This window comes from Austrofundulus limnaeus, unplaced genomic scaffold, assembly GCF_001266775.1.
Source record: "Austrofundulus limnaeus strain Quisiro unplaced genomic scaffold, Austrofundulus_limnaeus-1.0 Scaffold83, whole genome shotgun sequence".
Classification (NCBI taxonomy): Eukaryota; Metazoa; Chordata; class Actinopteri; order Cyprinodontiformes; family Rivulidae; genus Austrofundulus; species Austrofundulus limnaeus.
The window spans coordinates 670,178-696,247 of NW_013952485.1; the positions used below are offsets into that span (position 1 = coordinate 670,178).

General features: G+C 39.1%; 2 protein-coding genes across 8 annotated transcripts in view; one reads left to right on the forward strand and one right to left on the reverse strand.

The window, feature by feature from the left end:
* pou2f1b (POU class 2 homeobox 1b) lies at window positions 1-20,440 on the forward strand. 6 transcript variants are annotated; one of them, XM_014011628.1, is made up of 14 exons: window positions 1-61; window positions 6,629-6,685; window positions 7,204-7,289; window positions 9,024-9,203; window positions 9,307-9,427; window positions 10,205-10,296; window positions 10,435-10,608; window positions 11,042-11,183; window positions 12,281-12,435; window positions 12,582-12,770; window positions 12,901-13,015; window positions 13,606-13,939; window positions 14,030-14,118; window positions 14,669-20,440. In XM_014011628.1, the coding sequence occupies exons 1-14, from the start codon at window positions 16-18 to the stop codon at window positions 14,938-14,940; spliced, it is 2,052 nt and encodes a 683-aa protein (XP_013867082.1). In that variant the 5' UTR covers window positions 1-15; the 3' UTR covers window positions 14,941-20,440. The 6 variants fall into 6 exon arrangements, with proteins under 6 accessions (XP_013867082.1, XP_013867083.1, XP_013867084.1 ...); XM_014011629.1 differs by having other exon boundaries at window positions 12,585-12,770; XM_014011630.1 differs by having other exon boundaries at window positions 12,290-12,435.
* The window catches only part of LOC106519816 (T-cell surface glycoprotein CD3 zeta chain), a 14,175-nt gene continuing 8,246 nt past the window's right edge, over window positions 20,142-26,070 (reverse strand). The window contains exons 3-8 of one of the 2 annotated variants that reach the window (XM_014011636.1): window positions 23,397-23,491; window positions 22,502-22,534; window positions 22,383-22,406; window positions 22,245-22,304; window positions 22,138-22,167; window positions 20,142-20,754 (exon numbers count right to left, since the gene is read on the reverse strand). In XM_014011636.1, coding sequence (XP_013867090.1) covers window positions 20,683-20,754; window positions 22,138-22,167; window positions 22,245-22,304; window positions 22,383-22,406; window positions 22,502-22,534; window positions 23,397-23,491 — 314 coding nt within the window. In that variant the 3' untranslated portion in view covers window positions 20,142-20,682. Of the gene's footprint in view, window positions 21,886-22,137; window positions 22,168-22,244; window positions 22,305-22,382; window positions 22,407-22,501; window positions 22,535-23,396; window positions 23,492-26,070 lie in introns of both variants that reach the window. The other variant, XM_014011637.1, reaches the window with a different exon arrangement.

The following is a 26,070-nucleotide window of genomic DNA, read 5'->3' on the forward strand; positions in this document are numbered from 1 at the left end:
GGTTAAATATTCAAAATGGCGGACGGAGGAGCAGCGAGTCAAGATGAGAGTTCAGCACCAGGTAATGATTACAGCATTTTACATATTCATACTCATATTCAAACTGCGTCGCTTACAATTTATAATAACAGGACGCGGATTAAAACGCGGAGAGACCGCGAGCCGAGGCGGATACGAAGCGCTTTTTGAGTTTTCACACAACTGTAATTTGACAGAGAGGAGGAAACGAGCTGTTGCAGTGCGACGGAAAAATACATGGAAACATGCCTCCCCCCTTTGTGTGATTAGACGGCTGTACGCCGCTACATATTCATACCTCTGCCGACAAACACAACTTAGCATATTTTATTAGTAATTGCCGTCGTGGCTCTGGTTCATATTTAACGCGCAGATACGTGTTTTCTGGAGGCAGTTCGGTTGAAATGAGAATGCTAGCTAGGTTAGCTCTTCTGCTAGCGCTCGGCTTTGTGTTGATGCACACTGACTGGGGGCTTTTTTTGAGAGGGCTTTGCATATTCATATTTTACCGGCCGGGCAGYGGCTGCACACGCGTTTGTTTCTTGTTTTTAAACACGTATATTACTTGAAACGCAACACAAAAAGGCTGTAACACCGTGTCTTCTCGGTGTGTCTGAGCTCGACGTGATTTTGTATTTTTTTTTTTTAAATGGCAGAGCATTTTGCCCTCGGTCTTTTGTGCTCGGCGCAGCGGAGCCACAGCAGCAGCAGCCTGTTGTGTTATTCATGCAGGCCTCCCTCGACCAGAGTGCGGAGTTCAGCAGGTTATTCCGCCGAGATCCGGGGAATCTCAACACAACACGATACTTTATCGCGATACGGACTGTGCAGCGTTTTTAAAAACGTGCTCAGTCGKAATATTAGTGACCGAGTGGCTCATTAGTCCAGGTTTGCTTCACCTTCATCACATTTAATTAGCTGCTGGAGATAATTACATTGTGTGGTGTTTTTTTGTCGCCTTTTGTCTGGAAGTTGAATGAAGTTGTGCTGAGTGTATTTTTTCCCTTGTGGTGGGAATAGTTGGGCATCTAGTTGGTTTAATCATCTACCAAGTTATCAACTTCCGTTGCTCTCTGATAGGTTTTTGAAAACTTGTTTTTATGCTTCTTTTTTTTTCTTTTGTGGTGGGAGAGTTAGCTGTATTGAATTCAGATTGTACCTGTGTATCCCCCCAGGCACAGGGAGTGGTGGGGAGGCCCACTTCCGGAAGGCCACAGTAATAACAGGAGGAGGCAGGAGTTTTTCTCTCTCCCCCCTCTGTATTATTATTCTCCCTCTGGGTTTCATGACCGGGCAAGACACAGCATGAGAGCACAGTTTTACTTGTTTAATTTATTTTAGACAAGTCTGTTCYAGTGACTAACTGTCACAACCTGGAAATGTAGGTTAATTATTTGACATGCATATTTACCTCTAATTATCTTGTAATTTCTATTTATTTTATGGTAATTATTTTAAGACTAATGTTGGGTCTTGAAATGTTTTTTTTTTAGCTTAATACTAAACTTCAGCCTATAAATGATTAAAAGTAAAATGCTCAAAATAAACAAAGTATATAAGTAGTATTTGAAARCAGCGATGATGAAAATTTGTTTGGCTCAAATAGTTTTACTTTTTTAAAGACGAGTTTTTTAAAAATGATCAGGAGTATGTTTTCTAAAATATCTCTGAATTATTTATTTCTATGAATATTCTGACAAAATGATGTAAAGATTGATTTGTAAACGCTCAGAGGGAGTTGACCATCTGTCAGAGCAAATGTTGGATATTTTGTCAAAATGCAGTATTAWAAAAAGCTACTTTAAAGCGTAAGAGATACTGATTTTTGTAGCATAAGTTCACTTACCGGTAGTTTTATACCTCACATGTATCTTTATGGAGAACTCAAAGTGGAAACTTAAGCCACAACATGTCCTGATGCATCTCAGTAATCCAGGTAAAAAATCAAAAAGAAAAAAATTGTATAGGTGTTCTAGCCACACTGCAGGAGGGGGACAACTGAAAACGGAGGCCTCCACCTCTGTTTAATGATGGATGGTCTTTCTTCACAAAAATGGCTTCTTTTACTCCTCTCTCAAACCAGCGTTCCTCTCTATCAAGAATGAGAACATCCTCACTAAGCCACAACAGGATTAGCGTATTGCATTTAAATTTGTGTTGCTACCAATAGTGGCTTTGGGTTGGGTTTTATTTTTTATTATTGTTTTTTTTTTGTCAAATTGATTGCCAAGGAAAGTGTTTGTCAGGGGTCCCCAAACTTTTTCCTGTAAGGGCCACATAACTTTTCCCTTCTCTGGTGTGGGACAGGATTATTATTTAAGTATGTAAATAAACCGCAGCTAACAGCGCCTCGAACAGCCTCTCCTTCAGCCCACGCTCCTGTGTGTGCGTGTCGTGTGCGCGCGTCTGCGACCATGTGTGTTTGTAGGTCAGTTTGTAACAGAAAAAGTGTGACTTTTGCAGGAGTGCCTAAATGTAAAAATGTATTGTTTTCCAGAAAGCACAATCAAATAACCCTCTCTGGGTTCTTCACAGTATGTATTCTGCTGAGCTAACAGTCCATCTTTTAGCTTTGAGAGTTTGTTTGCTCACATTTGGCCTTGCAAGCTATCATACTTGTCTTTGTGACGGGATTCATAATGTCGCCGCAGATTGTATTCTTTGAATACCGCCACCGCCTCTTTACAGATGAACAAAAAAATAATCGTTTGTCCACTGCAGCTTAAATGCCTGCATTCTGAATCGATTTTTCTCTTACCTAATCTTTTCACCATTATTCCGTTCTCTCTTTGAGAGGGACGGGTTTAGGATTTTTTTCTGGGGGTTGCCAGATAGAGGCACAGACCGCAGAAGGGTGGAACAGAATGTCACGTTATATGCGTTTATGTATGAAATAGTTACTAACTAATAATAGTTAATAATGAAAATTGTTCATAACTAAGGAACATTTTATTGCAAAAGTCCAACTTTATAATCAAATATAAATACACATATATGAAAAAAAACTAAATGCTCTCTGGTATTGTTCTGGGGGCCGGACCAAATGGGGAGGTGGGCTGGATTTGGCCCGCGGGCCGTMGTTTGGGGACCACTGGTTTATGTAGCCATATTTCATGTATATTTTTTTCACATGTGACAGACTGTTTTTGTGTTGGCACATCTTAATTGTCCTAGAATTTGCTAATTTTTGTGATTAAAATRGTTTAATAAATTGAGCTCCTTTAAAAAAAAATAATTCTGTCTTCCTCAAACTGAAGCTACTTTTCTAATTTAATCAGTTTTACAGTTCCACCCTGATTCCAGCCTTGTAGTTACATCATGAATATTCATTGATGTAAACACAGTTGTTATGAATAATGCAACACGCGCTGTAATAAATTCAGGACATGCCATCTCAAAGTACTCAGAGCCTCCATGCAGGCTTCAGTCAGACAAGCTGCCTTTTTTCTGTGGAGGATAATAAGAGTTCTGTTGTATCCTCAGGACCTAAACTAGTTTCTTTTCCAAGCATTTCTATTAAAGTGAGTCATTCCTCACTAAACAATGCCATGCAAGAATGGGCTTTTATAAATAGAGCAATTGAAATATACATGGGCTAAAATATTTCTGGTTATCAGTACAACTTTTTTAATGAGAAATAACAGCAGGCTCTAAGCATTTAGAGGAAAATCAAAACAAAAATAYGAGACCTACAAGTTACATTTACCACGTTGTTGTTTCTGCTGTAATAGCTGTCATGTGTCTGACATAATTAAGATCACTAGCACACTTTTGTCTTTAATGTAAAGCTTTGTTAGCTACTAACTCTATGCAACGGATTTAAAAACACTGCACTTATTGTTTAGAAAGAGGCCTTAGTGGGGGCAAATAACCCCAGACTATTCAGAAAATTGTTCTGCTCTCTTTAATAGATGGGCCCAAAAAGAGGAGAGCTGTGGAATAAACAGTCAGTGATGGTGTTTTACACGCTACAGTAATAAACAGGAATTAAATAAATATCAATCCCCTAAAAGGTTAACGGAAATGTGGATTTGAACTGTAGCTGTGAGTCTTGTGCCTAACCTCTTCATGTACTTAATGGAGGCAGTTGAATATTCCTCTGTGTCGTCCCTGAGAAATCCTGCTTTAATGTGGTTAGATTGAATTCTCCCCCTAGCCTACAGACTGTTTCCTAATGACCACCCAAGAGAGATACCTTGGTAGCTTATGAGGCGTTAGACCCATTACTGGTCATCAAAAACTAATTGTCTCAAATATTAAGATAATCTGCCTCAATCTTTAAAAACAAAACCACATGATACTTATACGTGCCCAAGTCTGAAAAAGTGGTCTGATTGTATTCTGTATTAAACTTAAAGAATAAGTGTGGTAATGCAGAATGGGGATGTGCTCATTAGGTTTTGCTCTCCCTCTTGTTGAATTTCTCTGCTCACATTAACGTCCCTGCAGTATTCAACCAGCCTTCCCATATTACAGCGCTAATGAGATAACGGTTTAAAATTCTCTACACAGGATATTTGTATAATGCATTGTTCCACAGCGAGGTTTTGCAAGCCACTCAACCAAGGAGCTGTATACGTYGGAGGGTGCTTCTGATAACTGCCTTTATTATTCACTTCTTCTTTGTTTTTTCCTTTGTTTGCTTGAAGACTAGATTAGTGTCTGAGAAACTCTCAGGCATTCTTTGTTGAGATAACATCTTGTTAATATTTTTTACACCTTATGTGACACTTGGCCTGCTTTGGATAAACAAGAAACTGATGTGTGGGAGACATAATTGCGCAAATTAGATTACAAATTGGTGCATACTTCATTCTTGGCGCAATTTGTGTCACAATATTTACTAAGTTACCATCTGCAGGTTGCTATATTTGTTATAAGAAAATGTAGAAATATCTGATGTTTTGGATTTTTACATTTAAAACTGGTCTACTTATTTGGTATTGAACATTGTTGATGTCAACAATCCTTTTTGGCAAATAAGTGCAGAGGTTGATCTGAGCTTTAGCCAGGACTCGTTGTTGCGGGTTTAGTTGGAAAGCCCCCTCCCCTGTAGACCCACTTACAGTCCTGCATTCCACTCCAGATTCACTGGAAAACCTCTGCAGCCCCCCACAACTGGGCTGTATTAGCATGAACTCTCAGCGCGTCCTGAAAATGAATTTAAAAGCACCCCAAAATGAAACACTAATGGAATGTAAAACTAATCTAAATATGTTAATCCCCCAAACACTTCATAAACATAGACGCCAGCAGCCCGCCACCCACCTTCTGCAGTCAGGCGCTGTGGAATGCTTTAGCCACAGGGGTTCTTGCAGTAATGACAAGCTTGTGGTGGATTAATGTGGAGTTATTTATTTCCGATTGAGTGAGTCCCCCTCCCCTTCCCTCTCACCCTCCACTATAAGCAGCTCGACCTGGTCTCCATGACTCCTGCTCTATCAATGAAGTTCACCTTCCTAACTTGSGTAGATAACTGCTGACAGACCTCATGTTGCACACTGGATATGTTCAGCCTTTTACCTGCGCTTAGCTAATTACTTTTTAGGCCTGCACTCTCACGGTAATTGGGCTTGTGCTGCTGCCTCCCTTCCCTCTGCTTCCCCAAGTGCTAGTTTTAGCACTTTTTCTCTCGTCCTTATTCCCCCGTTTTTTATCGTCCTCCAAAAGCCATCCAATTAATATGCTAATGAGCTGATAAATATTTATAGGGGTTTAAATTATGCAGAAAGCTTTCAGAGCCTGGTGTGAAATGCGTTGCTCGCAGGACTTCAAAGCCTTGCATTGCTAACGAGGCAGGGGTAGATTTGCATACGACTTTAATCAGCTGAATACTGATTATGCTTCATTATAGACTTGGAGGGAGGAGTGGGGGTGTTGAAGGAGGCCGCCAGCTGCACTTGTCGTTTGTTTCATTCCAGCAAGAGAGGGAGAAGGAGAACTTTTTCAGAAGTACAGGCAATCTTGGAGAGAGAGAGGGGAGTGCAAAGACGGCAGAGTAGAAGGAAAAAAAGGGGCAGAGCCATAAGAAAAGAAAAGTGGGAGGCAAGGAGAGCTGTTTGCCTAAACCCTGTTGGCTTTCCCAACGTGCGTATCCCAGTGTTGTTCAGCAGACCGTGTGGTGGACACCGCCACCGTGTCTGCGTGCGCCTGTGGTTGCATTGAAACAGCGCTCGCTGCTGACAAGTGGAGAGTGAAAACAGGGAGGGGTGAGAGGAAGAAGCCAGTGCTGGACATCCTGACCCRCCAAGGCAGTTTTACTTGACAGGTTTAGCAGCCATGCTAGAAAATGCAGGTGGAGCGAGAGCGGGTGAGTTTTTGATGAGGTTGTAATGGAGCTCAGCAGGGATTTATTGTTGCTTGGAGACATTGTGTTATACAGGAAATGTTAATCTGATTCATTTGCATGAAAATGCCAGGATTTGTTTCAGTTTATCATATCAAGTGTTTTTTTTTTTACTTTTAGTTTCATTTATCAATCTTTTATACATTTTTTTGGGTAATAATGTCTAAATGTTTTTGTCTAATAGGACTGTCCTCCAGAAATAGGAGTTGGGTTGTTAGAATAAATGTGGGTGTATCTCATTATGTTTCCTTGTGGCTCTTTCAGATGCTAAAGTGAAGTCAGAAACTAAATGTGAAATGGAAAGTGGTGAAGGGAACACCGGTAAGTACCCTTAAATGTGTTTATTTTTCCCCTAGAGGACTGAAATCATTTCTGCAGGTTTTTTAAATAAAGCCTAAAATAAAAAAAAAACCACTGCACATTTACTGCATAAATTAAAGCAGTTAGTTTTGTTAATCCTGAAATTATTAAAAAGGTTGTCAGCTAACCCTCCTCATAAAACAGTTTTAGTAGCATTTGTCTACTGAATATCTCACTATTTATATAAATAAGTGATTCAGGATGGTTTTATGCAACAAATGTTAAAAATTCACAAGTGTTATCTTTCTGTATGACAACAAATTTATTTGAACTAACAGTATTGCATGCTTTTAGTTCTTTAAACAGAAAATAGAAATACTGCTAAAATCTGAAAACGTTTAGCTTTCAGTGGGCTTTTGGTGTTCCTCTTTTGTATTACCAGTGTAGGTTGTGTTGTCAGTTACACCACGGTCATAATAATAATAAAAAAACAACAATATTTGATAGAGTTAATTTCAGTATCATGTTTCTTTCCTCAGGAATCCAAACCAATGGATTGGACTTTCAGAGGCAGGCGGTGCCCACCACAATTGCTAATGCCCTTCCCCACTCCTTCCTCCAACAGGTACCACATCAGACATGCACAGAAAAAGTCTTCACCCTCAGTTGCTTCTTGTTTTCCAGTTCGTTTATTTCCTTATTGAAAGAGCAGGTGTGCAACAGATGTTTTCAGTAATGACTCGCTTTGTTTCTTTAAAGTAAACAAATGACTAAAAATATGGAAAAAGGTACAAAAACAAAAAGCAAAATTAATATAATTTGATTAGGGTTTATGCTTATCGGCACACAAACATTCACAAGCGAAGAGCATTCATTTAAATGAGCCAGGCTCTCTCAGTGTCGCCTGGCAACTAGGCAGATTAATCAACCCCGTATGCTAATTAGCTGCTCTGCGGTTGCTCGGAAACAGATGGCCGAGAGTATGCAAATCWATGCAGAATTTACATGCTCTGCATAACAGTTATTTTAATTAGCATCTCGGCTCTCCMCTCCCAACACTTTGCTCTCCTCTCTTCTTGTCTCTGAAGGCTGCGGCACATTTTAAATATCCACTTTATTGCTGCCGTTTTAATTTAAATTCCTGTCACTGCTCCGACTAAAGGCACTTTCTAACAAAGCCATAAAGGTAGTAAGGAAAATATTTTTACTTTGTGTTGTTTTTTTAGATGTTGCCTTTTAATTAAAACGACTGGTGTCATGTTCTTCTGACACAAAATTAAGTCGCCCTCTCTACTTTACTTTTACTAGTCTAAGTCTGAAGACTCGGGTGCTCCACCCAGCAGAGTGTACTGCCTCAAACCCAGCTAATGTTGGCCGGGGGACAGATTGCAGGCGTAAGTGACCTCGCTGCTTTCAGTTATGACCTTACAAGCGTCTCGTGATTGCACCTCAAAACAATCAACCCTGTCTGTAAGACACTTGAAGTGGTCTCTTGCCTTTTGAGTTGGACATGAAGCCGGTGTCCTCTCTGCCTGTTGCCTGCTCATTCATGCGGTTCTTAGTTTACATCGACATTCTTCCATCGCAGAAAATGGTGGGGAGCATTTGGACTCACAGTGTCTGTATGAGAATTCACCGTCAGGCGGCCATGTGGCTCATTTCATTTCCATGTTTCCCAGAGGCCTTGCTGTAGTGGAGAGGAGCAGGCAGCTGATGCGGCGGCTGCTGTGCTATGCAGAAGCAAATGTTTACTGTGCATGAGGATTTGTGTTTGAACATGACATCAACATGCTCATTTGCACTTTGGCCTGGCTCACATGCATGAGTCCTCTCTTCATTTGCCTGTGAAGATTCATATTTGTGTTATGTTTCTGTCAAACTTCGATACCTATGAGTAAAGTTGGATTTATAGTAGATAAATGCATGTTTATACAATGTATAGTTTGACTTGGTTAAAGAAAACTGTTGCCTAACACCCTATTTGAAGATGTTTGTGCACATATAGTAAAATAAAAAAAAACAACAAYCAGTTTATTAGAATAGTTTTATTTGCTGAACAGCCAGCAAAAATAAATAGTCAAGTTTATATCATGTTGTTGACAGTCCTAGAGCAAGGCAAGTTTAAATAATGTGCATTTTTATGGTAATAAAGTTTCACAATTGAAACATCCATATTTGYGTCTATAATAACAGGCAAAAATATCCTGCTTGAAAAAGACAGTTCTGCAATAAACGTATAGCTGTTATTGTTTCAGTTAACTTTTCATGGGTACTAAAGACAGAAACTTACTAGTCTGTCATAGTGGTTCCTAACCTTATGTCTGTAACACTTTCTATTTTTTCTGGCACGTCTGTTCAGTTGACGCTGAACCCAGCACAGCAGCAGCTGTTGATTCAGCAGGCCCAAGCCCAGCTCCTGGCTGCTGCCATGCAGCACTCAGCCAGCCAACAGAACAGCACCACTGGGGCCAACATCTCAGCCTCCGCAGCCACACCGATTACCCAGCTGCCCCTGTCACAGCCCATCCAGATTGCGCCCGTAAGTCAAGATTGTCCATTCATCATCAAAATGTCTAAAGCACTTGATATGTCAGTTCAAGTAAAAATATTTTTTGGTATGAGTAATGTTTTTTTTTCTGTAGCAACTACAACCACAAGGTTTAAGCCTGCCTCAGTTTGTCCTGGTTCAGCCGGGCCACCCGATMGCTACGCCACTGCAGCCCGCCCAGTTCATCATCTCACAACCACCGCCGGCCCAACAAGGTGAGTAAAGCTCTCTCACGTTTAGTTTATCAGCATGGAATATTAAGAATAGAGAAAGATTTTAAAGGGGCAATATTGTGTGTTTCTCAGGCATATATTTAAATACTAGACCATAATAAAGTATCTGTGTCACCTTTAGTTGTTATTAAAATGCTGTTTTTATGTTTAAAAAGAAAATAAACTTATCTTCTCATCACTTCCTCTTCTAAATGCCTTGAAATTGGCCTCTGTCTCTTTAAGAACCTCCTTCTGCTTCTGTCCTGTCCCATTTCAGTGTGGGGGTGGGGGTGGGGCTGCCATGGTGCAGTTTACTTGGCATCTGAAAATACATTTCCTCAAAGGTATTTTTAATCTGAAAAGAGCTTCACTTAGTGGAACTAATGTTGGGAGCTCAGCAGACAGTTTAAGTTTCACTTTCACTTTCACCAAGCCTGCAGGAGTCATGGGCGGTGTGTGTGTGGGTGGGGTGGGGGCGCTCCGCCATGAGGAAGTCCGGCTTAAAGACACGTCCCAGGGGTATTTCTGGTACCAAAAGACGTTTCTGGTCCCCACCTCTTGTTTTGCTCCTCAKTATGGCTTCCTAAAAAAGCTGCAGGATTTCTCAAACATGCATGAATGAGTCAAAGCAAGGCTTTGGGCATGTTTTTATGAGAGTATAACATTATAACATGATATAAAACTCAAAGTTGATTTTACATGATATTGCCCCTTTTAAGCATTGAATTGTTTTTGAAACCTTTCTTTGCTTCCTCTTCTCATTTGGTTTTGACTCTTAAGGCATTTTGCAAGCCCAGAGTCTTCTTGCTCAACTACCTCAAAGCCAAGCTAACCTTCATCCAACTCAGCCAAGCATCACCCTCGCAACCCAGGTCTGTAACGATGGAAGAACCTTTTCTGAACTCTAAACAATATGCTGCAAATACACTTTTCACATCTACTCTTTTTAATCTTTACAAGCCTTTCCTAACTATAAAACAATCACATTTGTTGTTTTTCTGTCTCTGCAGCCTGCGTCTCCTTCCCGCACCACAGCAGCCACAAATATTCAGACCCTACCCCACAGTCAGACCCCACCCAAACGCTTGGACACCCCCACTCTGGAGGAGCCCAGTGATCTGGAGGAGCTGGAGCAGTTTGCCAAGACATTCAAACAGCGACGGATCAAACTGGGCTTCACTCAGGTGAGTAGCTCAGAAACCATTTGGTTAATAAATGCAGGTTCGGTTATATCAAGATTTGCAAATGTGTTTTTTTTTGTTTGTTTTTTTTGGACTATGAACACCTGAGGATGTTTTCATATGTAGATTTGTGTAAATGCCTCCCTGGCCAAACTAGATGTATGGCATTAGATGTTCGCTCCAGTATTTCTATTTAAACCCTAACATGTTTTGTTTTCATGTTTGCATATTTATAGATCCAGACTAAAGTCTAAAGTCACATGTAAGCATTTTTAAGGTACAATAAGATTTTTATGGATGACAAAAAAAGACTTTTAAATATGTAACTTTGATGAACAGAGATTCGTTTTTAGGGCGTTAATCAAAGCCAGGAGACCAAAGGGACTTTAATAATTTATGCAACTCGTATTTCTCTCTCTTTCCCTCGGTCTCGTAGGGGGACGTGGGTCTGGCCATGGGGAAGCTGTATGGAAATGACTTCAGCCAAACTACCATCTCTCGCTTTGAGGCCTTGAATCTGAGCTTTAAGAATATGTGCAAACTTAAGCCTTTGCTGGAGAAGTGGCTTAATGATGCAGGTTAGTCCCTGAACCCGCTTGAATGATCTCTCCTGTAATGGGCATGGGATATAAAGCACCTGTTGGCTTTTTTTAGAACCCCAGTCTGGTTCTCACTCCTAAGGCTTTAAGGCTGCATGCACAGCAAAAATGCCAGTGTTAATTTAACACCCACCGTGTTAATTTTAACACCAACAAAGTGTCTGTGTCCACACTCGCTGGTGTTAAAATAACATTTGTGAAAGTGTTAAATTTTAACACTCGTTTTTGTTAATTTAACACCAACCAGTGTTTAATTTTCAACAATACTGGGTGTCACATTAACATTTCAACAGTGTTAAAATAAAGTGTTAAAAGGAACACTAGTGTATTATTATTTTTTATTAACAAAGGAAATTGTGGTGTTTGAAAGATTAACAGACACCACAAAGTTTTAATACACCATCAAACTGAGTGTAAATTTAACACTCAAGAGTTAATATCAACTCTCATTAGTTAGTAGAAAAGTATAATGGAGTCACCCTTCTTCACACACCAGGAAGTACCTCTCATTCATGGTGTCAATTTTTGGCCAAAAACATAAACTTAAAGTTGAACAACTTGATCAAACTGAACAAGAAAACTAACCAGAACAATTAATTTTTACTCTCATGAACGTCTTTAATGGTCATAAACATGCAAAAACATCGTTTCTGCAAGATTTCTCAGCAAGGAATGATGGGTAAATGATGGTCTGTCTGACATGAGGTGGAAGAGGGCGGGGCTTTTCAGAATACTTCTTTAAACACTGCATGGTGTCATATGACAACACTGTTAAGTGTTACATAAGACTTAACTGTGGGTGGAGCTTATTTAACACTGTCCAGTGTTTGAGACAACACCGAGGAAATCAACTCTGTGAATTAACACCAACACTGGGTGTGAGTGTACTCAGAAAGTGTTAAAATAACACTAGGGAGTGTTAAATCAACACCCAAAAGTTTAACACTGAAATTTTAACACTCCTGTTTTTGTTGTGCAGGAGGCGTCAGGCAGCTCTGTAAACTACTCGACAGGCTTGTATTTTTGTGTTCTATGCCTCGTCTTTACCTCTCTTCCCTGTGTTTGTGTCGGTGCTGTTTGTGCAGAGAACCTGACGTCTGACCAGGCCTTGTCCAGCCCCAGTGCCCTGGGCTCTCCCAGCATGGGCATAGAGGGGATCAACCGCAGGCGGAAGAAAAGGACCAGCATCGAGACCAACATTCGAGTGGCCTTAGAAAAGAGCTTTCTGGAGGTGAGATACTCATATTCCTAAAGTCCACATTGCTGATCTTGACAAAAAGTTTTGTTTATTGTTATGCAATTAAACATTTTTATATAAAAAAATGTCAGTTTCCAAAGTGCTTACAGGGAATCCCTGGCTTCTTTGCCCTTTTCAAGCAGAACCAAAAACCTACCTCTGAAGAGATCACGATGATCGCTGACCAGCTCAACATGGAGAAGGAGGTGATTCGGGTCTGGTTCTGCAATCGTCGACAGAAAGAGAAGAGGATCAATCCACCCAGCAGTGGCAACAGTGGAGGAGGCAACACCCCCATAAAAACCATCTTTACCCCCAGTAGCCCTTTGGTAAACATGAGCACACTGGGACTGAAACAGTTTTTTACACGTACTCGAGCATCAGTTTTGTTTTAGGTTTATGTTTTCAGAGTGGAGGATATCAAAGGCAATGTTCTTAGATTATAATGTTCTTCCTCAGGTGGCGAGCACAGCAAGCCTTGTTAGCAGTCCATCTATTAACACATCCACCACACTGACTGTAAACCCAGTGATGCCTCTCACCAGCACCAGCGTCTCCAGTGTGACGTTCACAGGTGAGTTTATTCTTTGTTGTTTTTTACTTGTCTGATCTTTGACTGAAATATTACACATTAAAAACACACGTTTCGTATGAAATTGCTGTCTGCATACATTTTAGCTTCACTTGGAAAACACAGATTTATGAATATTTTTCATGGCTTCAACTGACTGAATACTGACATGTTTTAGCTGCTCCTTTATTAGCTGTAAGGTTAAGAGGTCAAGTAGGAGGCTTGTATCATCTAATATTCTTTTAACAGAAGAAAATAGAAAAGCATTGCTGGTCTTTTTCATTATCTTATGTAAAACCCTTTAAAACTTGTTATTTATGAAGAAAGGTTTGAATATTTTTGAGTGAATATGTTTATTTCTATTCTGTCTTGTGTAGATTTAAATAGTTTTAGCTTCTAAGCACAGCTGAAGATGAGCAGTTGCAGCCTAGAAGTGCAGGTTGAGATGGGAAGTAATTTGTGTATACTGAGCCCTGTTGAGCACAATGTGTCTGCTAAATGAGCGAAAGCTGTGAATTTGCATGGAAAACCATCTTACGTGTGTCAGGATTAGTCTAAAGGAGAATTGAATTTCTTCTGTTTCCTTTTCTAAGGCACAGCAGTTGGCGGCACAAACACTGCTTCTGTCATTTCCACTGCACCCGTCAATGCCACATCCACCAGCTCTCCATCTGTAAGTCCGTCTACGACGACCTTTCAGTCCACATCCACGGACAGCAAAGCTGGCCTGCATGCCATTGTCACGCAAACGCCGACGTCTGTAGCTACGACTTTAGGGGCGGGCCAGGTGATGGTGGCAGCTCCGAGCCTTTCTGCAGCGCTGCAGGGGGCTGCCCAGTTGTCCACCAGTTCCAGCTTTGCAGCCATGGCTGCTGCCGCTGCTGGGCTCAACTCCAGCTTGATGACGTCACCCCAGTTCGCTCCAGGGTTCGTAGACGCCACACTCAGATAAACAGTGACGTTCTGTCTGTTTTAAAGTGTTGTTATTGATCTGGATGATCTTATTTGTGTGTTCAGGGGGGCCCTTCTCAGCCTGACTCCCGGGGGGCTCAGCAGTGCTCTCAGTCCTGCTCTCATGAGTAACAACACCCTGGCTACCATACAAGGTGTGGGTTAGTGACACAACAATATAGTCTATATTTGCTCTTCAGATATTTTCTGATACAGTTCATACAAAAATGCATTTTTAAGAGAAATAATTGTTTTATCTGGTAAATCCAGAAAATTGGACCCGATTCAAAAGGTCATACCTGTGAGTGTGGTGGGAAGAGATGAGGATAAATGACTGTAAATTAATAGCATTTCATTGCAAAATACACTTTTATTTTTCCTAATTATTTGCAAACATACATATTCATTCTGTTTTTTTGTTTATTTTTATTAAGTGTTAGCCATGGGGTTAAAATTTTTTTCACAACAAGGACCAAATTTAATGAAAACAAACAAACAAAAAAGATTAATCTTGTTTAAAAAATAGCTGGATTAATTTGACTGGAYTGAACTGTGAAGAAAAGATAATTACAGAACTACATCAAACAACCTTCTGAATTAATTTCTAATCAAATCACGCCTCATATTTTAGATTAATTTGTATTTATGTGTAAAAACAAATGCTAGCTCTGTGTAAAAGCTCTCAAACTGTTCATCACTTTGCAGCACTGGCATCAGGCGGCACAATCTCCCTCCCGTCTCTGGAYGCTGGTAACCTGCTGTTCGCCAACACCTCTGCTGCTAACACGCCCAACCTGGTAACCACGCCGCTCTTCCTGAACCCCCAGAATCTGTCGCTGCTCACCAGCAACCCCGTCAGCCTGGTGTCGACCGGGACGGGCGGGCTYCATGTCACCACCGACGCCCACCATCAAGCCGCCTCTGCTGCCGTTCCTGTGCAGACTTCGACCATCACCACTGCCTCCAAGGCTCAGTGAAGCCTCTCAGGCTGTGGCCTGAGCTGACTCTGCGTTGAACACTACTCCTGTCACACTATGTRGGGGGTCGAGGTGATGGTCTGACACAGGCTCTGTGCTTCGCTGCCCACCCCACACTCTTTTACATTGTATCAGACATAATTAAATCTTTGTGCTGCCACCAAAAAGAAAACAACCTCCAATATAATTGGGTTTAGTTTAATACTTTTTTTTAAACGTTTGAACCGTTTTTCACAAACACTGTTGGCCTGCTGCAAGGAAGACAAACAGCACCATCAAGCTGTTCATGATGTTGTACATATATATCTTCCTGATTGCAGGTCAGAATTTTCTCTGAAATACTTCTAACTAAAACCAAAAACTTTTCTCATTTAACATTCAAACTAAACTGTTTTTACTCATTTCACAACGCTCATCGGCTCTAACAGGAGTTTGCTCATCACTATGTTTTTTTTTATTTTATTTTGACAGGCCTTGATGTAAATCATATCAGTTATACTTTAGAAAYTTTTTTTAATCTTTACTGTTTATTGTTTTTATATATATTTTAAGAACTTTTTARTACTAATATTAAGTTAATTTTAACTATCACTTTTTAATCGTGGTTATAAGGCTTTAAAAATAAGTAATAAGTGGCCGATATATAAAGGTTATCATTGCTTTAAGGGTCAGAAGGAGCATGTGTCTCTCTCTGAGTCTCTTCTCTGGAAACACTGACTTTTCCATTTTTGCTGTGGTGAAGACGCCACCAAGCTTTTGTAAAATGATGGTCTGAGTGTGGAGTATCGACACTGACAGAAAATGACTTAAAAGGTTACATTTAGAGCTTTAGACTGAGCTGCAGACACGCTGGTCTGCCTCTGAACGAACAACATATGGTGTTGAAAATCAGAAGCAGGAAGTTGACGCTGGTGTGCGTCCTCAGCTGTGTGGTCCACCATAATCTGCAGTGTGTTTAGTTTTTGACCCTGTTGTACGGTGGCGTTGGCTTGATAGGGGGATATTTAGTTATGTTTTTCTTTTTAATAGTAGTACTGTCGTATCTACTTGTGCACAGTATCTGTACCAAAAAAACTGGATCGATGAGCTGCAGTCTGCCTGTTTTGGGACGAATGAATACCTACTTTAAGATATACCAAAAATATTTGTTAAAATCGTTCCTGTGTGTAGTCGGTGTAGCTTAGTCTAGTCAATATATTTATGAGTACAAACTTTCTCTCTTTGTTGTCAACAGAATATAGAAATGCAATATTTTAATGATCATTTTCCAAAGATTACATTTTTTCATTTGATTAAATGTCTCATCTCAATTTTTAATTGGCAGCACAACTGACCAAAAATGAGGGAGATTGGTGGGTTGGGTTGTAAAATTATTTAACTTTATTTTTATTTTTCCACCTGGGCTTCACCCTGAATGCTTAATCTGGTTCTCTGTGAGCTATTTGATGGCTTTGTTTTCCCTCTAATCCRTCATGGTAGCATTTCTAAACCATAGTGGAGCGGTTAATTTGTTGGTTTTGTGCCACTATTCAGCCATAAAACAACAGCTTGAACCAAAGTGGTTTTCCTCAGTAGTTGCTGTGCCTGTCGGAGCACACRAGTTGCTGTTCACACAATTTCCACTCTCCATCTCGGTCGATACCAGATTTTCCCGATGTGGTGCTGCCGGATCACAAAAACTTAGCTTAACAACTTGCTGCTGGAGCTCCTGATGGAGCCGAGCTGTCGAGAGGCCTGCATGCTTCCTTTATAGCTTTACGACTACACCCTGTGAGAATCAGGGTTTGTAGTCCCGACCCTCCCTGCCGGAGGGCTCACCTTTGTAAATTCATCCACTAACGAACTGATCCACCTGTGGTCCAGTTTAAAACCTGCCAAACTGTCTTTCCCGACGCAGCTGTCTGGGATTAGACGCTTTTATTCGAACCCCACAAAAACGTAGCATCGTCATGAATCTAAACAACTGCAGTGATTATTTTGTGGATGTGCGCAGTGAAATGTCCACATTATCCTTATTTTATTTCTTATTTTTGACTGAATATACCTCAGCAGCATTTCAACATAGGACTCACCTTTAGACATTTCTGTGTAGACCATTGTAGAATGTACTGTGTGGCTCGCCATTCATAGGAACGGTACATAAAGAAAAAAAAAGACAACCTACTACTGCTATTTTCTAGTACTACTATTTACGGGGTATTTCCTGGTTTATATATAGTTTTGTTTTTTATTTTATTTTTTATCTTTCTTGCCAAAGTAAAAGCCTTTCTCCTTGCAGCTTGGTGGATGTCTGTTTGGCTGCTCGTGCTGCTGGTTTCTTCGTGTTCGGGGGCCTCCAGAGGCTCCCCAGGACGCTCRGTCCCGATCCAGTGCGCTCTGTTAGCTCGCTAGCACGACAAAGCAGTTGGCATCATAGGATGTTACTGAAATATTTATCTGAGGAAAGACTTAAGAATTAGAGAAATGATCTTTTCTTAATTCTATTCATATACATATATATAAATAAATATATATAAACACTTGTAAGATATTCATATTTTATATTTGAACTAGTATGTTATCAAGACTGAATGTAGTGTTTATCATGCTAACTCGAAAATATTTCCCCTCAATCTTTTTTTTTCTTTGTTATATTTTTGATGCTGACCAAAAAACAGAAGAGGAGCTGATCGACTCGGTTGAAGTTTCAGCGAGCTGTTTTTTAACGCGGCGGGTTTGTCTCTGAATAACTGATCTTATGACTTTAATATTATTATTATTATTTTCTTTATGGATTTAATTATTGTGGTTTGAATTTGCTGTGCTGTTGTTAACAATCATTTTTTTTAAAAACTTTATGCCTTTTTGATTGTTTTGTATAGTGTGAAAGGGCGAGATCACTGGCTTTTCTTAGTTTGACGGAAAAGATTAACCTTATCGTTTATGCCTTATTGTTACGTAGAAGACGTGAGCATTGTAGCATTATGTTTCTGTTGGTGTGCGAGCTCAGCCGACGCGTTGATTTTCACTGAAGCAGCACGGTGGACTTGGGGCATTTTAGGACGTAGTCGTGGTTACGTTGCCACCTGTTTTCTAAGGTTTAAACAGGTTGGGGATACCTGAGAGGAAAGCTTTACTAATAATTCTGGCAACTGGGTCTGTTTGTGTGTATTTGTCTCATAAAGAGAAAAGTGAGTCTTTTTATGGTGCATTTTCCCCATCTTCCAGCACACATTATTTTTTTCTCTTAAGAAAATTAGACAGTTTGAGTACTTGTTTTCTGGGTTCCTCTACTGATTTACCAAAGTTTTTTTAGCTAGCTGTTTCCAAGCCAGCTCTGGATTTGTTTTTATAAATCTATAGTTTGTGGTCAGGTTTTATGGTTGTGAGCTGATTTCCTGGCATTTAGTGCTTCACTGTCTGTAGGTGATCATCAGATAATTATTATTTTATTTTTTTGTAGGTGTTCTCGTGGAGCAACCAGATGAATTTTCAGAGTACATCAGCCCACCTCACTGGTTGTCTCGTCTGTAATGTTGAGAAAGGACATGTGGAGCGCCACTAAAGCAAAAGAAACTGTTATATACCTCATTTCTAGCTCAAAACTGAGTGAAACCTGCTTTAATATACTTAAGAAATAAGGAACGTGTTTATAAAAAAAATAAAAACAATATTCAAACTTGTCTATGGAGAGGCCTGCTCATACCTGTACTTTGTGGGTTCTGCCACAAGGTGGCAGCAGATCACACCAGTGCTCACAAACATCTGCTCTTTCTTTGTATTTTTGCTGCAAACTGATGTCTTTTAGCATCAAGCAAAATGTTTTTTTTTTTAAATAAATTATGCTTTTCCTGCCACATAACTTATTTTTCTGACCCTCCCAACCTTTTGTGTTTGAACGCTTGTTTTAAGTTTGACAATCCTGTTTTAGTTAAATCCCAGCCGGACCCGGTACAGGTATGTGTGCACGTCTTCCCCTGCATGACTTGTGCGCCGTCGTRGGCCGCCCGCTCTCGGCCTCTCGTGGTACCAACGTTAACCAAAGACTTTTAACTTGATTGTATTGGAAACAACACCAACCATCTCGCCCGTCCTCACCTCACTGCTCAGCATCAAACCCGGGCTGCACACGTCCCTTCGGTTCGTCTATAGTCTGGATTTGTGGTCCGTGTTGAATGTTCGTCCTGTCAGGTGCAGCGGTTTCAGTGCCTGTGGGTGGGGATGGGAGGGTCGGGACCAGAGCGGGCCTCTGAAGGGCACGAACCAAGGTGGCGATGAGCTGGTGATGTTTGTTAATACACACTGAGGGTTGATCCTGTGCACACTGTACCTGCTCAGGACTTTGTATGTGTTTAGTCTTGAGCTCTGTTAGGATTCCCCCTCTCCTCCTCCTCACACTTCTTTCTTTTGAGGCTGTAGTGAAGCTTTTTCTTCTTTATCATGCRTACACTGTAGTTCAAGGACACCTCTCCTCCTCCATAGTCTCTTCTCTACAGACTCTGATCAGCTGTGACACTATGCACCATGGTCCTTCACTCTGCATGGACTGTGTCCCTCGGGCTCAGACCGACGGGCTTCAGTGACACTTTGTTTAATGCTTTACTCCAGGTGAGGTCTCAGGACCCCACAAGCACTAATCCCAAAGCAAGAACCCAAATATTTAAACTTTTGACAAATGCAGATACCAAAGATATCTCTGTCCTGTGTGTCTCTGTCTGTTTTCTCTCCTCTCTGCCCTACAGCATGTGTATTAAGAGACAAACCCAGCACTGGCTTTAGTCCTAGCCTCAGTAATTCCAAAGCTTAGATGTATATTTTGGTATATTTCTGAGAAGAAAAAAAAAAAGAAACATTTTAAAAAAGCATTTTTTTCCCCTCTGGTTTGTTGTAACCTTTTTCTTCTGTCACAGCATGGAACTAACTGCAGAGCTGTCTTACTCTTGGTAGGTTAAAGATTAGTATTTTTGTATGTTTTTGGGTGTGTAATGTGTGCAAATATCAGTTCAGTCCAAGTGATCATTGCTTTCAATATAAAAAAGAAAAATGGATTAAAAAACAGAATGCCAACCATGTACATATTATGTCAGTGTATCAAGAAATGCTTTTCTGTGCAAACATTTCACTTTGGAAACTTGGGCTTATCTAAAGGAATGTGTTTTATTTCCCTTCTTTTCTTACTCTGCAGTCTAATATAAACGCTCTCCAGGACTCGAATGTAAAGAGTTTTGGTTTTCACCGTGAGTTACAACACTGCTCTGGTCTGATTACAAACAAAAACAAAACAAAATAAAAAAATTAAAAAAAAAACATAAAAATCCATAAAAACAAAAGCCTCCAGTCATGGCGGTGTAGTGATGAAAGATTGTGTAGGAGTTTTAAGTATGTGAATCAGGATACATAGTAGATTTTGATGCATTTGTCTGCTGTATTTTTTGTTTTTATACACATACAAAGATAATCTTTTACTGTAAATGTACAGTTCTTTTTGTTGTAAACTTCATTAAACCATTTTCCAAATGTTTTGATGTGGTTGGTCTTTATGGGGCTTCAGAAATGCATAAAGTTGCACTTAAAATACAAGAGTTATTACATATTTAACTAAATGCTTATTACATGTCCGTTTACAGTGTAATAACAATAATATAAAAGTCAAAAGTGTAAAAAGTTCAATTAGCAATTAAAGAGTGTCCCAGAMAAGAAGAAGGAAAATCTTAATTAAAAGCTGGAAGCAAAGTATTTTTTTTAAGACAAATGTTTAAATCATCAGCGATGAGAAGCTGGAGCGGTGCTGGGAAGACATTCATATGGATCCATGTCTCTCTGCTGGTTTTGTGTCTGTTGTTGAAACAGGAAAAAGACAAAAGTCACTTTATTTGTTTCGTTAGATCATTGGAAGAAAGTGACTGAATTAATCCAGATTAGATAAAACTCTTTAAACAGAAGAGTTCAACATTTCGTGRATTCTTACACAGCTAAAACACGGTGATATTTACAGTCTGATTTAATAAGAACTTATATTAGGAAAATTACAAAAGCTTCATATATTAATGCATAATTACATGATTACATAAAACGTATTATTTAAATATAATGCTTTACAGTCTTTTAAAGTTAGTTTTTTATTTAATATTAAAGTTTACTGAACTGCCTTACCCTTTCTGACAAAAATAAAATTAGTTTTTCCTTGTATTTTATATGATTGTTATTCTTTTCAGTACACAGTCGTCTGTGGAAATATCAGTAATCAATATCTTACCTGTACTAGAAACTTCAGAGCTTTTATCAGTTTTAAAAATCAGACAAGTTCTTTAAATGGATTTCCTCCGAACTTTTAGAGGAGAATTCAGAGAAGATTTTGGTTTTAAAACGATTCCAAACTTTATCGTTCATTTAGCTGCTGTTTCACATTACTTGAAAGTTTACATAGAAGCTACTTGCAAATGCATTTAGCAGCAGCAGTTAGCTGTAGCACCTCTGAGGCCGTCTGAGGTCACTTCCTGCAGAATATAATATTTTTGCTGGATTAAAGGTGTATATTTAAAATCAACAGCGATGTAAAAAATTGAGTTTTAAAAAGTGTTACACCTGCGTTTTTGAATTGGACTTTGAGGACCACTTTGGTCTTGGCCTCGCTCAGACTAGCCATTAGCTCATCAGTCAAGCTAGAATGAACTTTTTTTTCTTCTTTTCCAAACCGAACTATCTTCAACAGTTAGGTTGTGAGAAGTCAAAACTGTATTTCCAGAACCTTAAAAAAAGTCTGGACTTATTTTAAATCAAGAAATTAAAAAGAAATTTTCAGTGGCCCAGGCCTCATGTTTGTTATTTTACATCACGTTATGTTAGTATCAGAAAGTTTCTCTGTAAATTTACACTTATCAGTTCCATCTGCAGCATAACCAAGAGCAACAGACAACTATGATCAGAATTCAGCTGTATTTCTCCGGAGTTCATTCAAACAGCGATCTGCAACAGGTAAGATATTAGTTATTCATAACATTTACACAAATGATTAATGGGGCAGGTGTTATCTTACAACCCCAGGAAAAAAAAGAGAATACTAAAAGATTATTTCGATGGTGCCACTGAGAAAATATTTGTTTTTATTACGAATGTTGTCCAAACTTGAACCCAGTCCAATGAACAAATATTAATTATTAATTAATTATTTCAATCAGGATCTAAAATAAATCCATCACAACGTCCGTTTTCTCTTACCTTTGCTTTTTTTTTCTTGCCGTCTTTTTTCTAGAAACCCAAGACAACACAATGAGAGCTGAACAGGTGTGACAGAAAAAACACTGACCCTCAGAGGATGAACCCACCTTGACTCTCCTCGTTTCAAGAGCCTGGTARGGATCTGTGTCCTTCGGCCTCTCCAGCTCCTGCAGACCAAGAGAAACAATAAACTTAACAAAAATCACAGCAGGTCTGGCTGTGAGAGTTCAGGCGATCATCTTTACCTGATAAATGTCCCCTTTTGGCTCCTAATTATTATGGAACAAGAACATAAAAATACTTTAATGCACACATTCTCACACAGATGTTTGTTAAATGCAAAAACAGCTTAAAAACCACTTACTGGAATCAAATCGACTCGTGGCATTTTTGAGAACTGGATGTGGATGAAACAAAGATCAGAGCAGGATTACATACATAGTTCTTTAAAGTAAAAATTATTTACAGAGCTTTTAATCACATGCTTTTATCTTCTCCTCCCTTATGACATTTGTATCCCTTTTTGATGAGAAATTGAGGATAAAAAGGGCAGTGGTTTTACATTTGGCTTAGGTATCCAAATAAATATTAACGACAATAAAATAAATTAAAAAATTTAAATAAAATTAAAAACATTAATTAAAAACCCCMGTTTAACCCACCTTTACTAGGTCTGTCTGATAAATATAGTTTTAACTAAACAAGTAATTATAATAGTCAAATAAACATCAGTACCATAATGCAACAATAAAAACTTTGAAAACAAGTTTTTTTAAGGAAAATGTCAGAAATCTTTAAAAAGTGACAATACAAGATTTGTTCTTGCTGCATGTAATTTAACTATTATTAGTTTTCTGAAATTTTACTCACTGATATATTCCCCCGTGAGTTTGTGGGGGCAAAAAAAGTTTGTTATAGCAGAATAAAGTTTTAAATAAAGAATAATCCACTTGTTGTTTAGACACTGACAGGAATATTGTTGGTTACGTTTAGAGAGTTTGGTGCATAAATGAACACTGAATGTGTCAAAATCAAACAAACTGGCTTTTATAAAACAATAAATAAATTATTAGAAACAAAAAGTCTTAAAAATATTGTATTTTTATCTGTTAAAAGATAATAAATAATAACATTTATAGACTTTAATTATGGCAAACTTTCTAAATGTAATCCAGAATATTACGGCCTGTTTGTTTGTTAATCCCTCATCCAGCAGTCTTCCTAATCCTGTCTTCTTTGTGCTGAAAAAAACAAATCACCTTTTCTCTGAAGAACAGAGCCGTGGCGGCGATGCAGTAAAGCATCAGGAACGCATCCAGGAAGTAGCAGATGACCGGATCTGTGAAGAAAACCTCTGCAGATCACAGAACAGGAGAGAAGCGTTAAAAAACAAAACGATGAAGTTCGTGTTTATCTGGTGAACTTCTGAACGGAGAATTTGGCTTCTGGGAATTTTATTTAAAAATGACAGGGGTGCCTCCAGAATACTGGGAAGGGGGGCACTGAAAACCCAGGGGTGGCACAAACTGTTCACTGAGAAAAGCTTTTCCTCTTTTGGAGATTTTCAAACCGTTGCATTCTAGTTTAATGTTCGAACGAACACCTGCGCACAGAAACAACAGAATGAAGCCTGGAGCAACAGAGCTCTGATGGTACAAGTGATAAAACCCGCCGGCACGTCACACATCTGACTGTGACCGAGTTTCAGGTAATCTCTCTGCACCGAGCTTCTGCCATCATGCGTCACTGTGGTCTGAGAAGCATCTGTGGGGGTCTTCAGCCCTTTGACACGCATGCAGCTGTATGCCTTTAACTTATTTTTACACGTGGAAACAGGTCAGAGAGAACCATGTAAATAGGAATAYATAAAAAGAGTAATCAACAGATTTGGTGTGATACAGCAGGAAACAGAAGAGACCACCCGAAAACAGGAAATAAGAAACTTTCTATCTGCAGCTCTGAACTTCACATGTCTTCCTGTCACTGCCACGGGCTGCTGTGAGGTTTTAAATGAGGCTCCTTTATCTGGCTGTGCGGTCGGAACAGAGGCCTCGACATGAGAATGAAGCCGGCCGTGGGGATTCGCTGAGGCTTTAACATCTTCATCGCATCTCCACCATCTCAACTCGCTTCAGGTTGCAACACTTTCTACGAGTCAGACCGGAGTTATTTTTAAACTTCTGAAAATAAAAAAAMCAAGATACTGTATGTGCAATCGCAACCTGAGCAACTGTGAAAAGTCACTCATTAATAAAACTCACAGAGCTACTTCTGCTGGAGATCCAGAGTTGTGGGAAAATGAAATGCACAAATTTTAAAATGCAGTTTCACCAAATTGACATTCATGCAACAACATTGCAGATTTTTGGAAATTTGAAATGACGACTGGGCCTACATATATGTTCAAAGACATAAACATGTTTTTAGGGTCCCCCCCCCCCCCCTTCCCAGTTTGCTATGAACAAGTGAGTCCGTAAATATCAAGAATTAGGGAAAAATAAAATATGTGAAAAATACACAAAAAAGTATGCAAAGTTCAGTGTTTACATTTTCCCCAAACTTGCATTAACTATATTGTTTATGTGAATATGGTATTTTATTTTGTTTTAAAGTGTAAAACTAATAATAAATTTTAATTTTCAGTAAATATTTTTAGCTTTGTAAAATCACTCCCGCTGACCAGAAAAGCCCTCCTTCAACAAACGACGCGGCCCACAAGTTGTAGCACATTTCATGTCTCTGGACTAGGGTTGGGTAATATTGGCAAAAAAATAAATCATGATTAATTGTGGTATTTAGCCGATAACGATTAATTTGACGATTAATGCCCTGAAGTCCCTGGACACCCTTATTTCATAGTCACATGACCAATTTAGTGAGAAAGATTTGATCTTTGTAAAAAATTCTTCCAAACTGTGTGAAAATTACAAATTTCAGGCTGTACATCATGTTTTAAACTGTGTTTATAGATAAATAAATTACAGAACTTTATTTTTAATGTTCATCATATTTGAAGCAGAGAGGAGCATCGAGCAGACTAACAGGAGTAACCTCCAGTCAGTCTGCCTGCTGGCATTAATCATATTAATCATCAAGTGCCAAAAACTAATCGATTAATGTTTTTCTGACTATTAATTGCACACGATACGATTATGCCCAACCCTACTCTGGACACATTTGGTTTGTGAGCCACGGGGCAGAAATGGCTGTTTTGACTGTAAAAGTTGCAGACCTCTGGTTTAGAGGGTCGTAGAGATTATTATGAACTATAAATATTTTTAAAACAGCTGAAACTTTATGGTTAAACCTGGTGACCTGTATTTTAAATCTATCAGCTGGTTTTATCTGACACTCTGGGGCACGTCTCCTCACTCCTTGTTTTTTATGGCCTGCTGCTAAAAAAGTGAGCTTGTGTTCATTTTCCTGCACTGTTAGCAAAATATCTCATAAATTACTGAATAATCATTCTGTGTACATCTACAGCTTGCTATCTTCTGGATGATCATCGCAGCTAATCAACCCTAATCAACACAAAAATAGCTAAAACTCAGATCATTTTAAAGCAAAACTTGATCTGTTTTCCCTGCAGGGAGTCATCCATACTGATGGGGTGAAGTATAGTTTTTCTTCGAAGTTATTATTATTTTTAAGTCTATAGTTTAAAATTTTCAGCTGCCTTCTGTATTGAAACTAGCTGGAAATCGGCGTCAAACAAATAAATTAGACAGAATTTTGGAGAACAAGACTTTGTATGAATTTCATCTGTTTAATAAAATCTGCTTAAAACAATCAAGTTAATTCACGACTCAAATCACGTTAATCTGTTTTCAATACAGAATATTTATTTCTACAGATAAAAACTAAATACAGCTTGAAGTTCATGATTTACTGTAAGTGAATTTATACATTTAACTTCCAAAACAGTAATATATA